Source organism: Cygnus olor, chromosome 3 (assembly GCF_009769625.2).
Source record: "Cygnus olor isolate bCygOlo1 chromosome 3, bCygOlo1.pri.v2, whole genome shotgun sequence".
NCBI lineage: Eukaryota > Metazoa > Chordata > Aves > Anseriformes > Anatidae > Cygnus > Cygnus olor.
The window spans coordinates 1218531-1232964 of NC_049171.1; the positions used below are offsets into that span (position 1 = coordinate 1218531).

General features: G+C 52.5%; 1 protein-coding gene across 1 annotated transcript; it reads left to right on the forward strand.

Annotated features, from left to right (window-relative positions):
• The first annotated feature begins 39 nt into the window (after positions 1-39).
• On the forward strand, positions 40-14046 carry LOC121067568 (nuclear GTPase SLIP-GC-like). Its single transcript, XM_040552261.1, has 19 exons — positions 40-429; positions 1184-1296; positions 2526-2618; positions 3074-3179; positions 3642-3864; positions 4369-4578; positions 5181-5402; positions 5743-5918; positions 6624-6642; positions 6834-6920; positions 8619-8724; positions 8827-8960; positions 9503-9667; positions 10491-10648; positions 11371-11503; positions 11958-12066; positions 12546-12682; positions 13645-13735; positions 13974-14046. The coding sequence occupies exons 2-19, from the start codon at positions 1281-1283 to the stop codon at positions 14021-14023; spliced, it is 2235 nt and encodes a 744-aa protein (XP_040408195.1). The 5' UTR covers positions 40-429; positions 1184-1280; the 3' UTR covers positions 14024-14046.
• The last annotated feature ends 388 nt before the right edge of the window (positions 14047-14434 follow it).

Consider the following 14434-nt stretch of genomic DNA (forward strand, 5'->3'; position numbering starts at 1 on the left):
TGCACCGTGATACCGGGCTTTGTCATCTGCCAGCCGAGGAGCCCTGGGGCTGCTTGCAGGCTGGGACAGGCCGGGTGAGGCACCCGGCTCCAGGAAAAGGAGCAAAAATCGCTCCAGGGTACAAGGGTGTTGGCACTGCTGTGAGCGGGGGGAACGGTCACGGAAACGTGAACCATGCAGAGAGGAGCCGGGGCAAGAGGAAGCTGGCCGGGGGCCAAAGAGGTGGAGGGTGGCACGGGCAGGATTGGTGCAGCAACTTTCATTTCACCATTTTTGCGAGACGGCAAGAGGAAGCCAAGGCATCAGGCTTTGGCTCGTGATTTTTTTGGGGGAGAAACGTTAGCTTTCCGATAGCTCTGTAGACAAGCCCGTGGCAGCTTCCTTCCTGTTCAAACACACCTAGATGTCGGAAGTTTTCACGGAGCACAGGTGAGAAAAGCTGCCTGCAGTGGGCAGGACCGCGTCCGTCCGTGGGCGCTGGCAGTGCGCTCCGTTGCCGCCCGGTGCCAGCGCCAGCTGGAGTTTATCTCAATTAGTCTGAGCGGCTGATTGGGGTTGCAATAGTCACGGAGGCTAACACTCGGGGTGAAGCAGGGGCTGTGGGTCGGTGCTGCCTGCCTGAGCACCGGCGGTAAGGGGAGGATGTGATAAATGACCTTGCTAGGACAGCTGGCTGCCTGCTGCGGGTTCCGCGTTCGCCTTGCCAGCTAGCGTGTGCGGGTTGATGATTAACCTGCCACAACACCGCAGACAAGCGCGTGGGGTGTCTTGGTTGAAATCCAGGGCGACCTCTGTACAAGCAAATCAGTAAGTGCCCTGTCTGGGCACTGCTTTTATTGCTCTCAGCAGGATGCTGTGCCCAGGAATGGCGCGGGGCAGGAGGGCTTTGAGCAGGTCTGGCCAGACAGCAGCCCTGGGCGGTTTTAATCCAGCCATTTCTTAATTTCTGCGGTCCGATGGCAAGGAGGCAGCTTGGGAGTGTCTTTTGGGGTGGTGGCAGTGCTGCATGGCTCTCGTGCAGGGTGTGAGCAGGTGCTGGGCCAGCCCCGAGCTGTTCTCGCAGGGCAGTGCAGATCAGGAAGCCGCACATGCCAGCACCAGCCACTACCCCAGGTCGTGCAAGGGCGTGGGTGACGCGAAGCAGGCTGCAAAATTCATAATTATTTCCTTTTTATTTCCCCAGGTAGTTCTTGGAGTACAGAGGTGGTCGTAACCAGTTCAGTTTGCTCGTGGAAAGTAGGAGTGACGTGGCACCGAGGAAGAGTTTGGAGGAGATTGAAATGGCAGAGAGTCACGGTGAGCGGGTGTCCCTGGCCATCCCCTCCGTCCTGCAGACAGGCTTCTGCTGCCCTTCCCTCCCCATTCCCAGCAGCTCACACCAATCTGGTTTGCTTTCGCTTGCTGAGCATAAAGCTTTCCGTCTTTAGCTAGATGCCAGGACCCAGGAAGCCACTGTTTCTCTTTAAAGTGCATTCCTTGATCATCACAGGGGAGCAGGGCTGTGCAAAGGTGTCTTCACCCGAACATACGTTCATTTCGGGGACCTAGCTTTGTGGCACTGCTTCTTGCAAAACCTGAAACTTGATAGTAGAAAAAAAAAAAAAAAAAAGGAGTCAGAAACAAACAATATACACAAAGATGAGTCACCCAGTTGTAGGCAGGAAGTGAAAATGTCCGCAAGGCTCCTGACACCATTCCTGCACAAAAATTACAAGTTGTTTTCACTCGCCTCCTGATTTTTACAAACGTAGGGCCAGTTCTGTAGCTTTTCTTTGCAGTGCAAAGTGTAAAGCCTCCTACCTGCCTGAAGCAGCTATCCAAACGAGGACACAGCTGTGGGTGACGAGTGCAGGGGAAGACAACCTGCATTGCATATGCTGTATATATGTAGGTGAGATGTGTCCTGTCCTCAGTGTTGTGATCTGGTCGTAGACAGGGATCATGCCAGCCCTGCTCTGCTCTTTCCTTAAACATCTAACACAAACAGCAGCCAGCAGCCATTTGCCTCGCCAAAGGAATTTGGGGGCTACTGCGTGGTTTGCTGTAGTGTCCCCACCCGGGCAAAGGCTGTCCTCGTGGTGTTGGGGGGAGAGATTCACATCCCTACTGGGGCTGTGCAGAGAAAGCCGGTTAGGAAAGGATGCTAGAGGGGAAGGATTTGGGTTCCCATGCGCAGACACCACATATGAAGATCTCCTCTGGCCGCCCTGGGAAGTCACGGGCAGCACTGGTGACCCCAGGCCATGGAGTTTTGGCAGCTGCTTGCCCTGGCACGGATGTCTGTGGCAGGGTACATGGTCACCACCCAGACCTTAGGGCTTGGGTTTATTCAGGTAATGATCAAGTGTCCAAACCTGCAGCTGGGTGATCTGACCTTCACCCCCACGTGCCACAGCAACCCTAATTCAGGCTGTGAGGGCTGATTTCTCTCAATGTCAGGAGTAGATTAGGCTGTTTGCTGTGAGGCTTTTACACCAGGAGAGGCTGTGATAATAATAACGGTGATATCCTTTCAATGTGAAAAGGTGCAGAAAACAACAATGCAGCTGAGGTCACCCAGAAGCGACCGCGAATGCAGGATGCTTTCCAGCAGGAGGAAAGGGAGACTCTCAGGAAATGTGAGTATGGGAAGCCACCTGCCTGGTGGCATCAGAGCCATGCCTAAAACATAGCAAGGTCTGGAGAGGGACCAGAGCCCTGCCTGTGGTGGAAGGAGAGGGACAAGCAGGCTGCAGCTGCTCTGAGCATTGCCATGGAAGATCCACTCCCCAGACTCCAGTGGAGCAATTTTGGTGCTGCCCGAGGAGCCAGAGTACCCCATAGCGCTCCCCTCTGCCAGCAGCAACTCATTCTCATTGCTCCCTGGAAGAAAAGCACCTTGGCACTGGGTACCTTCCCCATCAAACTGTGTTCAGTAGAAATAATGCAAATTTTGTAAATAATCCCAGCTCCTAGGGGTGAAAGCCTCCTCCTGAGGCTCACCGTGGGCTGCTGGGGCTGCTTCCTTTGGAGACCTACCTCCTGCTCCTACACGCTTGCTGCAGCCTGACCGTGCAACACCTCTCCCTTCCAGACGAGAAGATGGAGGACAGGGTCAGAAAAATCCTGACCAGCTCGTGTGAGAAGATAACCCACCTCTTTTTTATGAAGGACATGCCGGGGCACCTGGCCTATCTCCGGTGAGTATGCGGCCAGAGTGACCCCGCCAACCTTGCTTTCCCCTGGGCAATGTGCCACGTTCGTCCCCTAGGCTCAGCTGTGCTCCGGGGGTTTGGTGGGCACCAGCTCCTAGGCAGAAAATTAAAACTGGGAATTGCCACCAGAATCACTCTGGAGGGTCGAAGCAGGTTTTGCTGTGACAGCTTCCTGCTGTAAGGAAGATTAACTAACTATCCTTGCTGGCATTCCATGGAGGGGTCAGGGAGGCATCAGGGCTGAGCTCCGGAGCTGCTCCCACTTAGGCACGGGCTCCCCAGGGCTTGGGGCAGGCAAATGAGGGACGGGTAGGGATGGTGGAGAGCACGGTTTGTGCTTTAGGAATAAGTCCTTTGGGTGGAGATATTGCATCTAGCAAGGCGAAAACTCCCCTGAAATTTGAATCTGCTGTGGTGGAATCCACATTTTTCCCGTGCCTGTTCTAGGGACCGCATCACGACCCTCAACTCCAAGCTTGCCTTCGACCCCATCCGCGTCGGGCTCTTTGGAAGCAGCGGCGCGGGGAAGAGCACTCTGCTCAACGCCATCCTCCACAAGCGCTTCTTCCTCCCGGTGTCAGGGACACGCGCGTGCACCTCCTGCCAGGTTCAGATCAGCACCTGCAGGAGCAAACAGTACAAAGCCAATATTTTTCTCCTCTCCAACGAGGTAAGGCTGGGGCTCTGCAGTGGAAGGGGCTTTTTTTGCAGCTTCTCAGCACTGCTGGGTCACCTTCGTGCACTGAGACGCTGAAACGTGCACTGCACCCAGGGTGCTGGTGGGCAGTGCTGAACCTTGGTCACTGAATCCAAGCATGGTTGAAGCTGGGTGCCCCTGTCCCCCCCCCTGCCCCAGCAGGGTGCCCAGCCCCACGTCCCTGGGCTTGGGGAGCTCTCCAAGGAGCAGCCTCCGGCCCCTCTCAGGGCAGCCTGCGGATCTTGTGGATCTGCAGGAGGTTCCTGCAGCCCATGTTATGGTCTGTCTGGGGAAACCCAAGGGAAGACCAGGGAAAGCAGTAGGTTTCTCCTCTCTGCTCCTTCCTGGAGTGAAGGGCTCTGGCCACTCTTGTGCTTGGGAGCCCCTGTGCTGCTGCTTCCCACTGCTGGTCACAACTGCAGCCGCTCCTGCCCCAGCAAGCTGCTGAATAACGTGCTCCTTGCTCCACCGTGGCAGGAGTGGATGGATGAGGTGAGGAGCCTGTTCACGCTCCTGGAGATGGAGAGAGAGGATGGTGAGAATGACAGCGATGTAGAACACGCCGTTAGAGTGCTGCGGGCTGTCTACGGGGAAGGAGCAGAGAACAGGAATTATGAAGATCTGACGAAAGCCAAGCCTGCCATCACTATTCCCTCCTCCAGAGTTATTACTCTGACAACGACAGAGGTGAGAACATGGGTGTTTTCCAGGACTGTCCAGCCCTCTTCCTGCTGCAGCTGCAGCCACAGCGCTGCACAAACCTCCTCGGAAGCACCCAGAGCTTTGCCCTGGTGCTGGGGCCATTGCTTGCAGAGGAAAGTAGTTGCTCGCACACATCTACTCGCAGAGAGTCTCTGCCAGGCATCGCTTGCCACTATGCTATGCTGAGGCATCGTGGTCGGTGTGTTTATTTACCACGGTACTTCTCAGTGCACACACGACGCTTCATTGCCAGTGCGTCCCTTGTGCAGCTTGTTGCGCTGTTTTGGCGGTTTGCTCTTTTTCAGGCTGCTTGGAGGTTTTATTTCTGTATAGAGTCATGGAATCACCTAGGTTGGAAGAGACCTTCAAGGTCACCAAGTCCAACCATCCACCTGACCTACCAAGTCCCATCACTGAGCCATGTTCCTTAGTGCCACGGCCATGCATCTCTTAAAGATCTCCAGGAATGCAGACTCCATCACACTCTCTATGAAGAAATTCTGCCTAATATCCTAATCTAAACCTCCCCCGGCACAATTTGAGACCATTAATGGAGGGCGAACGTTAATTTTCTTATGGTGTTCCAGGCAGAAGCTCTCTCCCAGGAACTGGACCCGTACATCCGCAACCAGGAGGGGCTCGAGGTGGAGGACGCCACCTTCTGCAACGAGAAGATGCGGCTCTGGCCCCTCATCAAGTACGTGCAAGTGACCCTTCCCGCGTCTGACTTCGTGCCTGAAGGTGTCATCTTTGTGGACATCCCGGGGATGGGCGATTCCAACAAGAAGAGGGATGAAATGTGGAAAGAGGTGACTGGCAGGTGGGACCAGTGCAGGGGGGTGGGAAGCCCTCTGGTCTTGTCACAAGGGAGGCTGCAAAAAAACCAGGGGTTGGTGGCAAGGGAAAGAAGCCACAGCTGAGCAGGCAGTGGCTGTGTGCTCCCTCTGTAGCAGTGGGATGCCCCAAGCCCTCCTGCAGTGTACCAGCAGAGCCATGGGACGTCCAAGCTCAGGCAGCCCCCCCAGGGCCATGTCTGCAACCACCATCCCAGCACGGGCACTGATGCAGCTCTTTCAGGCCTCAGCTCCTGGTTCGGTGTCCTCGGTGCTTCCGTGTCCCACCTGACTCTTCTCCTCTCTTTCCCCCCAGAGCATCCAGGAGTGCACATCCATTTGGGTCGTTGCTGATGTTGAACGCGTTTTTGGGGCCAGCACACATGAAAACATGCTGAAAGAGGCGATTACAGCTTGCATGGTTGGCAAGTGCAGCGATATCACCTTTGTGGTCACCAAGATGGATAAGATTAACGTGGATGAGTACCTGAGGTAAAGAACAGCTCCATCCTTTTGTCAGGGTGGCAGAGAAGCCTTTGTGCCTCCATCAGAGCAGGCTGGATGCTATTTACCCATGGCACTTCCAGGTCTCGTTCATAGCGTGTCCTACCCACCCTGCATATGGAAAACGGCATTCCACGTAACAAATCATTCCCACTGATATTTTCATTATTTTTCCTATGCATTCAAGAACCTTAGCACCCAGAGCTCTTTACAGCACAACCCCATCACCATGCCTGCCTTTCCCAGGCTCATTTTGCCCCTTTGCTCTTCTGCCTCAGCTCCACGCTCGGCGCTGCCCCATTCCCTCTGCTTTTATTGCTGTCTTTCTGATCAAGGCACATCATCTGCTTCCTTTGGCATTTGTGCTGATGTCTCCCTGCCCAAAAGGTCTGGGGGATTTGCCCTTTCCTTCCGCCTGCGTTAGGCTGTTGGGGATCCCAGCACATCTGTAATTCAGAGGAGTCTGAAGGTACTGCCTTGTTCTGTAACGGCCCAAATTAAAGGATTAGAGCTCTTAAGCACTGGCGTGTCCCTGGGTCTGTTGTAAGCCAAGAAACCTGGTGATGTCGATGTCATTATGGGCTGTCATTTTGCTGCCAGCTGTGCTGCGTGCTCTCCCTGAAGCACATGCTTTAGGGTTCAGCTTTGCCATACCTACTTAAAGTCTTTTTTTTTCTTCTTTTCATTTCCCAGGAACCATCCCAGTGCACCGGTAAGTACCTGCTGGCTGCTTTCAGTGGCCAAAAACCAAATTCCTTTTCTGATTGCATATTCCAACTGGTGGGGCCAGTGCACAGGCTCCACCAGCATCCCGCAGGCTTGCTAGCAGCTTTGCCTCTGTGCAGGTGAAGTTTGGTGGTTTGGGGAATATTCTCATAACACTCTCTATCATTTGCCATCTAGGAGGATCTAAGAACGCGCGATGCCATTTTGGAGACGAAACAAGACCTGAAAACAAAAAAGACCAGAGCAATAAGGGACAGGATGCAGGTAGAGTACACCTTTTTTATTTTGGTAACAAATGCATCTGTTACAGTACTAATGTTTGTGCATGTGTCTTTTCCCATGCAGTGTATTTGCCTCCTTTTCTCTCCATTTGCCATGAAAACAAAAATGGCAACATCTAACTTTCTAATCTAGGTAATATCTTGTGGCCAGGTTTATCAAATTATCAGGCACCTGGAAGAGAGGTGCTGGCCTGTGGCAGCTGCACCAGTGATCCTCTGTCTGCTGTTATGAGCCCCTTCTGTCACTGACTAGCTTTAAATGCAGATGTGGGCTGCGTGTCTCCTCCTTCCTGCCCAATCTATCCGTGGATGTGGCTCGCACCAGCACCCTTGTTCTTGGTTGCACCAGTACAATGCACCAGTACAAATACAGAGAGGTCTGAGGCAACTACATAGGCTCCTGCATCAGGGTTTGTCTGCATGAGAAGGCTGGCCCGTGACAGCACAACAGCCTTTAAAACATCATTCAGCAGGGCCTTTGACACGGTCTCCCACAGTATTCTCCTGGAGAAGCTGGCAGCCCATGGCCTGGACAGGTACACTCTTTGCTGGGATAAAAACTGGCTGGATGGCCAGGCCCAGAGAGCGGTGATGAACGGAGTGAAATCCAGCTGGCAACAGGTCACCATTGGTGTTCCTTGGGGGTCGATGTTGGGGCCCATCGTCTTTGATATCTTTATTGATGACTTGGATGAGGGAATTGAGTGCACCCTCAGTAAGTTTGCAGATGACACCAAGCTGGGGGGAAGTGTCAATCTGCCAGAGGGTAGGAAGGCCCTGCAGGGGGACCTGGACAGATTGGGTCGATGGGCAGAGGTCCGTGGGATGAGGTTCAACATGGCTCAGTGCTGGGTCCTGCACTTTGGCCACAACAACCCCACACAGAGCTACAGGCTTGGGGCAGAGTGGCTGGAAGCTATGCAGAGGAAAAGGATCTGGGGGTGTTGGTTGATACTTGCCTGAACATGAGGTGGCCAGGTGGCCAAGAAGGCCAACGGCATCCTGGCTTGTGTCAGGAGTAGTGCACCCAGCAGGACCAGGGAGGTGATCGTCCCCCTGTGCTCTGCTCTGGTGAGGCCGCACCTCGAGTGCTGTGCTCAGTTTTGGGCCCCTCACTACAAGAAGGACATCGAGGCCCTGGAGCGTGTCCAGAGAAGGGCTACGAAGCTGGTGAAGGGCCTGGAACACAAGTCGTGTGAGGAGCGGCTGAGGGAACTGGGGGTGTTTGGTCTGGAGCAGAGGCGGCTCAGGGGAGACCTTATCGGTCTCTGCAACTACCTGAAAGGAAGGTGTGGGGAGCTGGGGGTCAGCCTCTTCTCACAGGTAACCAGTGATAGGACCAGAGGGAGTGGCCTCAAGTTGTGCCAGGGGAGGTTCAGGTTGGAAATGAGGAGACATTTCTTCTCAGAAAGAGCGGTCAGGCACTGGGACGGGTTGCCCAGGGAGGTGGTGGCGTCACCGTCCCTCGGGGTGTTCAAGGAGCGGTTGGATGTGGAGCCGATGCAGATACTGCTGCATCCTGGTTTGCCCACAGCACAAACATTCCTGTAGCCTTCCCTTCCCCACACAACAAAACCCAGGCAGACAGGTCCATAGAGGGAAGTCGAGAACAGAAGGTACAGGGCCCTGCACTGCTTCAGGCACCTGTTCCACGCTCATGTTGCACACTCATGTATTTCAGAAGAGACTGCCCAGCGACACAGAGGTGCTGCAGAAGTCAGACCTGGTGTTCACCGTCAGTGCCAAGGAGTACTGGAACCCCACGGTCCTCACGGAGGAGGAGACAGGTGAAGAGCGGGCTGTGTGTTTGCTGCAAGTCCTGCTGCCTGTGCACCGATTTCCATTCGTGGTGGGAAAGCAATAAAGGTTGCCTTTATATTCTCTTTCAGAAATCTCCAGACTAAGGGACCAAATCAGGAAGCTCTACCTGAACATGAAGAGAAATCAGCTGCAAGAGCACATGCAGGAAATCCTTGTCATCTTCTCCCTGGTGGACGTTTACCACGCCGTGCAGCTCAGCCCGGTATGTGTGGCTGCGACCCCTGCACGCTGCCACCATCCCATTCCTTCTGTGGCTGTGGGGCCAGGTAGCTCATCCTTCTCAGGAAACAAATGCAAATCTACCCTTGCTATCCTGAAGTGACCTAAATAGAGGTTTGCTGCCTGCATGGAGAAATTCAGCAATGCCAGGAGGAGAGGAGCATCCCTGGGATGCCTTTTGCCTGGTTCACCCAGCTGTGAAGCTGCGCCAAGGCCAAGGCCTGCATCCAAACCCATTTTCTGATTAGCTGCTTGGCTCTCTTTGGAGAGAATGAAAAAGCAAGAAAGCTGCAGAGGTTGAGCAAGCTTTGCCAGCCCTGTAGTCCCGTTGCCTGTTATCACCTCATCTTCCTCATCTTCTTGGCCCTCTCACGTGGTGCCAGTGAGAGGCAGGCTCTAGCTTCCCCCTCAGTGGTCTTGGTTTAGATTTGAGCTGCTCAGGATGCTCCAGTGAGGACAGTTCTGGAGTGTGCTGACCTTGCACTCAGCAGCTGTGTCAAGGCTTGTGCTGTCCCACTTTTCCAGGGTCCAACCCCGCAGCAGGATGGGCTTAACACGTTTGTGTCAACGAAGATCCAGGAGCTGAAGAGGATGGCTCAGAGCATTTTTGACCTGATGGATTTGCCTCTTATCAAGGGGGTGAAGTCTGCCAAAAGCTCATACAAGAAGAAAATTGAAAAGATCTTTGCGGTGAGTGGTGCAGGTCTGCCCCATGCTCTGAGGCTGGATAGGATTATTTCATTTTCTGTCTTGCAATTTCCATCACCATCAGCTGAGTTTCTCTCACTCATTAATCGCTGACAGATGCTTTGAGGTCTGCGGGTAAGAGACAGGGTAAGTTCTTGCTGCTACTCAGTGTTACTTTGGCTTAGAAATGAGAGCTCGAGTCGAGGGAAAAAAACACAGACATGTTAAAGAGATGCTGTGCCTAAAGCAGGTGGAGAAACGCCTGCCCAAGTTGCTCTGTGCCGTGAGGAATGGCCAGGTCTTGGGAAGCGCACTGGGTAGGGATGGTGGCGAGTAGGCTATGCCATGGGCCAGCTCCCCAGAGCCCACGGTGTCCTCCTGCCAAGCAGCAAGTCCCTCTGGGACTGGTTCCTCAGCAGGACTCCTGGACAGAGAGTCAGGCTATTACAACTCTGGGACAGAGTCCCAGGAAGCACGTTATGCCCCTACAGCTGCATACTCATCCTGCAGAGATCTTTTTTCCTTGATACAGGGGGGACACTAAGTGATGGTGTGTTTCTAAACAGTTGAAATGAGCATCTTCCAGGCTTAGACCCCAACCTAGTTTTGCCATCTTTAGAGCTATCCACCCTGAGCAAACACAGGCACACTGCAGGAGGCACCAAAGGTTAAAACAGGACATCATTTAATTCCTGCTTTTCTCTCACTGTGGCATTCGCTACCAGTAGTTTAGGCAGCTCTGCAATTACACGTGAAGGACTTGGCCCTGGGAGCAGCACTGCTGCTGGTGGCTCTGCTCACACTAGCTGTGTTCCTCCTTCTGCAGATAGGCGAAAAGTCCAAAGGCTTCCACAGGACCCTGAAAGCTGTGTGCAGGAGGAACGGGGTGTACGTGTCCCGCGTCTTTCATCGTGTAGACATCAACAACTGCCTGGCTGAGCCTATCTACGCAGAAATTGATATTATGTTTGCAAACATATTCAGGTGAGAGCAGTGGGCAAGCAGGAACCAAGCCACGTTTTCTTGGAAACTCCAAGAAAAGAGTTCTCCTGGAAAGCCATCTGCAGGCAACCTTGTCTGGGAAGCACTCGGGTCTTTATCTCTTCCTCACTCGAAAAGCTAAGCTAGCATTACGTTGTCTACTCACTGAGGCAAGCTAAAAATGTCCAACTGCAATTCTTTTACTTAGGCAAAGCTTCTAATTGACTTAGATGTCTCAGCAACTTCCACATCTCTCTCCCAGTCGCTACTGATCTTCCCCTACTGATCTTGGGTAGACCTGTGTGGAGGCAGGAATTGGGCTCGATGATCCTTGTGGGTCCCTCCCAACTGGGGATATTTTATGATTCCATGATTCCCCCCAGCCCCCAGCCTCTGTTTGCCTGAAATCCGGACTGATGTACCACATTAACTATGTAATATAGAAATTACAGTGGCATTTGCAGCTCCATCCTTTTCTGCTCCATGTTTTACATGGGTTCAGGCATAATAATAAAAAAAAAAAAATTAATACCTTTTTATTTACCAGTCCCCAAAGAAGAGGGAGCCAGCCAGATAGCCCAGGTAGCGAGGACATCGCTCCGGTGGAGTTGGAAGCTGTATGTCTTCTGATAAGAGAAGGTTACCTTGGTTGGCAATGTGCAGAGAATAAGTGAGGCGGGGGAAGCCCACAGGGGTCTAACAGTTTTTGGGTCTCATCCACGCAGAAAACAGAGGCTCACGAGGACCAGTCTGCAGGCTGCCATCAATGAGTTCAGCACGGAGGTAAAAGCCAGATTCATGACGTTTGCGAAGGACACGAATATGAATGAGTCCAAGCTCAAATTCCTCACACAAGAGGTGAGTGTGAAACGGGGGAAGCCCAGTGAGATATCCCTGTGTACCTGGCACAGCCCTGGGAGTGGGCACCAGCCCCTTGGCAGGAGCTCAGGGGCTGCAGCATGCGGAAAAGTCTGACATGCATCATGTAAGCAGCTTTGGCTGGAGGTCTGGTACAACCTCTGATGACCAGTAGTTGCTATTCAGCATCGGGTGCAGCAGGATTGTTTTTAATGCTGAGCCACAGACAGCTCACACTTTGTCCTTGGGGTATCATTAGATGGTTTGGTGGATGCTCTGCTAGAAGGTTGTAAATGAGAACTCCAGGTGACCAGACACAACGGATCTGGTCCGTGTAAGGGTTGGGGCGAACCCTGGTGTGCTCCACCTGCTCCTCACCTCGGAGCATTTATTTGTTCTGCTGGTGAATGGGGGTTTGGAGGTGCTGGTAAATGCTCTGCGCTAATTCCTGCAGACCAACATCATCATGAGAGCTCTTGAAAGAGAAATTCTTTTGAAAAAGAAGACTATCTATGAGTCCCTTGAGTTGTCCATCCAAAGCACCTTAACGCCTTATTACAAAGGTAAGACTGGTTTTCCAGCTAATTCTGTAGCTGACGCTGTGAATTTGTTGTCTGGCCCTGGGACACATTTTCCCAGCTTGTGTGTGGAGTCTACAGAAGCCTTCGTTCTCACTGGCTGAAGGAGGCTGTATAAATTTGTGCCTTCGAGTGATGCATTCAGCAGGTCACAGTCTTCTTACTAGGGAAGAAAACATTTGAGTTCCAAACCCTCCTGCATAAATTCCTTGTATTTTTGATGCCATTGCTGCCTCCTGTGATGGGACCCACCACACTTTTCTTGTGGATCAAATGGAATTTTTTAGGATGGCAAAAGCAGCTTAGGAAGAGGGGGACTGGGAGGTAGAAGTCTGCCAGCAGCAGGTTCGTGGGCAGCGTGGCCTCAGTGTGAGCTTTGCACCCAAAGACCACCCCAGCTCGTCTGCCCACACATGCTGCGGACTCCTGACAGCAGTCTGATGTTTCCCACCTTTGCCCAACAGAGGCTGATAAGATAAGTGGGAAGGATACGTACAAGCAGTTAAAAAGCATGCTGACACAGAGCATCGAGCTGGAGGTACGGCAGGCGATGTTCGAAAAAGCGAAGGAGAAGATGATGAGCCAGTTCCAGGATCTGACGGTGAGTCACACTGCAAAAATTGTTGTTGGAACTGCAAAAACTGTTGTTGGAAATCCAGGCTGGGTTAGCAGAGATTGTGACAGACAGCTAAAGGCTGGACGAGGCGCTCCCGCCCTCCACGCAAACCGGTGGTCGCTGCAGAGCGCTTGTGATGCTCTGGGAGATTTTATGGATCCTGTGGGATGTCGTTACTGTTTGAGGCGAGATGCAGGTTGTTCCGCAACATTACCAATGTGACGGCTGTCAGAAATTCTGGTGAAAAAATCTTTATCAACTTCAGCTGCCTGGACTTGCTCCAGTCTGACTTTTGCAGTGGCTCAGTATAGCACTTCAAGTCTCTTTCTGTCCCGAGAAACAAAAACATCAAACTGGATTTTGGTTTGGCTTAATTTCCCTGGTTGTCCCCAGAACCAGCTTTGGCCTCTTAGTAAGCAACAATTTTAGTTTACTAGGCGGGAATTTCCTACTTTGGTCCCTTCGACTCCAGATTTCTGACCTCCTACGAACTCTCCTCTACCTCATCCCAGGCCACTCAGACTCATTCATGTGTGTTGAAACCTGATGGATTCGAGCCACGGTCATACACGCCAAGGTTCATCACAGTTATCTGAGGGAAGCTCCTTTCTGCTGGCCAAAGATCTGTCACGCTGGCTTGACCAGAGACAATGGGCACCTAGGGGGGGGTGGGGGCTCCCCTCCTTGACTCCTCAGCTGCCTGGGGTATTGCAGAAGGTCAGGTTCATGCTTCCCCAGCAAGTTTCTTGGGAATGCCAATGCCAAGGCTGCCATCACTGGTGTCACAGCCTTGGCCATCCCAGCAGATAACAGTGCACAATGGCAGCTCCTGGAGCTCGAGGGCTTCAGAGCGCAGTGCTGCAGCAGACTTTGTCTAAGGAGGCCTCCAGCACAGCTTCTCTCCGCAAACGACATCAGAGTAATGCTGTCGTCCTCTCTGATTGCAGGAGCAGATGACCACGAAGCTGAGCAAGGACTTCCTCGACATGCTCAGCGTCATTTTCAGTCAGTGTGACACACCGGTCAGCACGCTGCCGGGTACGCTCTGAGCTCTCCTCTCCGGGACGTGTCTGGTGGGTGGGTGGGAGGGGGCTTGGGGGCAGATTTGGGGTGAATAAAACAGCTGGGGTGTCCTAAAACAGCTGGGGTCTGTAGCTCCTGAGCGTACTTGCATATTCGCATTCATTTACACTTTTGTACATTTGTATCGTTTTATTATCATTCTGTTCAAAAAAAGGCCAACAAAGTCTGTTTCTTTTTGCTTTTCTCCTTGCAGTTCTGCAGGAAGAATGCCAAGAAATCCTGGATTTGCTGAAAAACTTGTGACAGCCTGGCTGACCAAAAAGGCCGGCAAGAAGAGGCTTTCTTTACATTTTTAGCAATTCTTTTTTTTTTTTGGCTTTTATGTTTCATTGCTTTTAACCAGCCAGTTCAGTGCTTTGCTATGGTGGCCAGCTTGAAGTAGAAATTTTAAAGATGCCAGGGGTTAGACCGAGCACCTTGAACACAGGCTCATAAGGACCCAGAATGGAGTGGGTCCCTTGTGGGTCCCGTGTCACATCCCTTGTGCAGGGGCTTTTCCCCTTGCTGGCCTTTTCCAGTGAGCACTGGAGGTGCAACCATGAGACCTCGGTTGCTTTCTTGAACATGTTTCAGGAAATAGGACAACAGATGGTGAGTTTAATCGCATTTGTACAAAAATTTAATAGCTTATGTGTAGTTTTTATACTCTTTTCA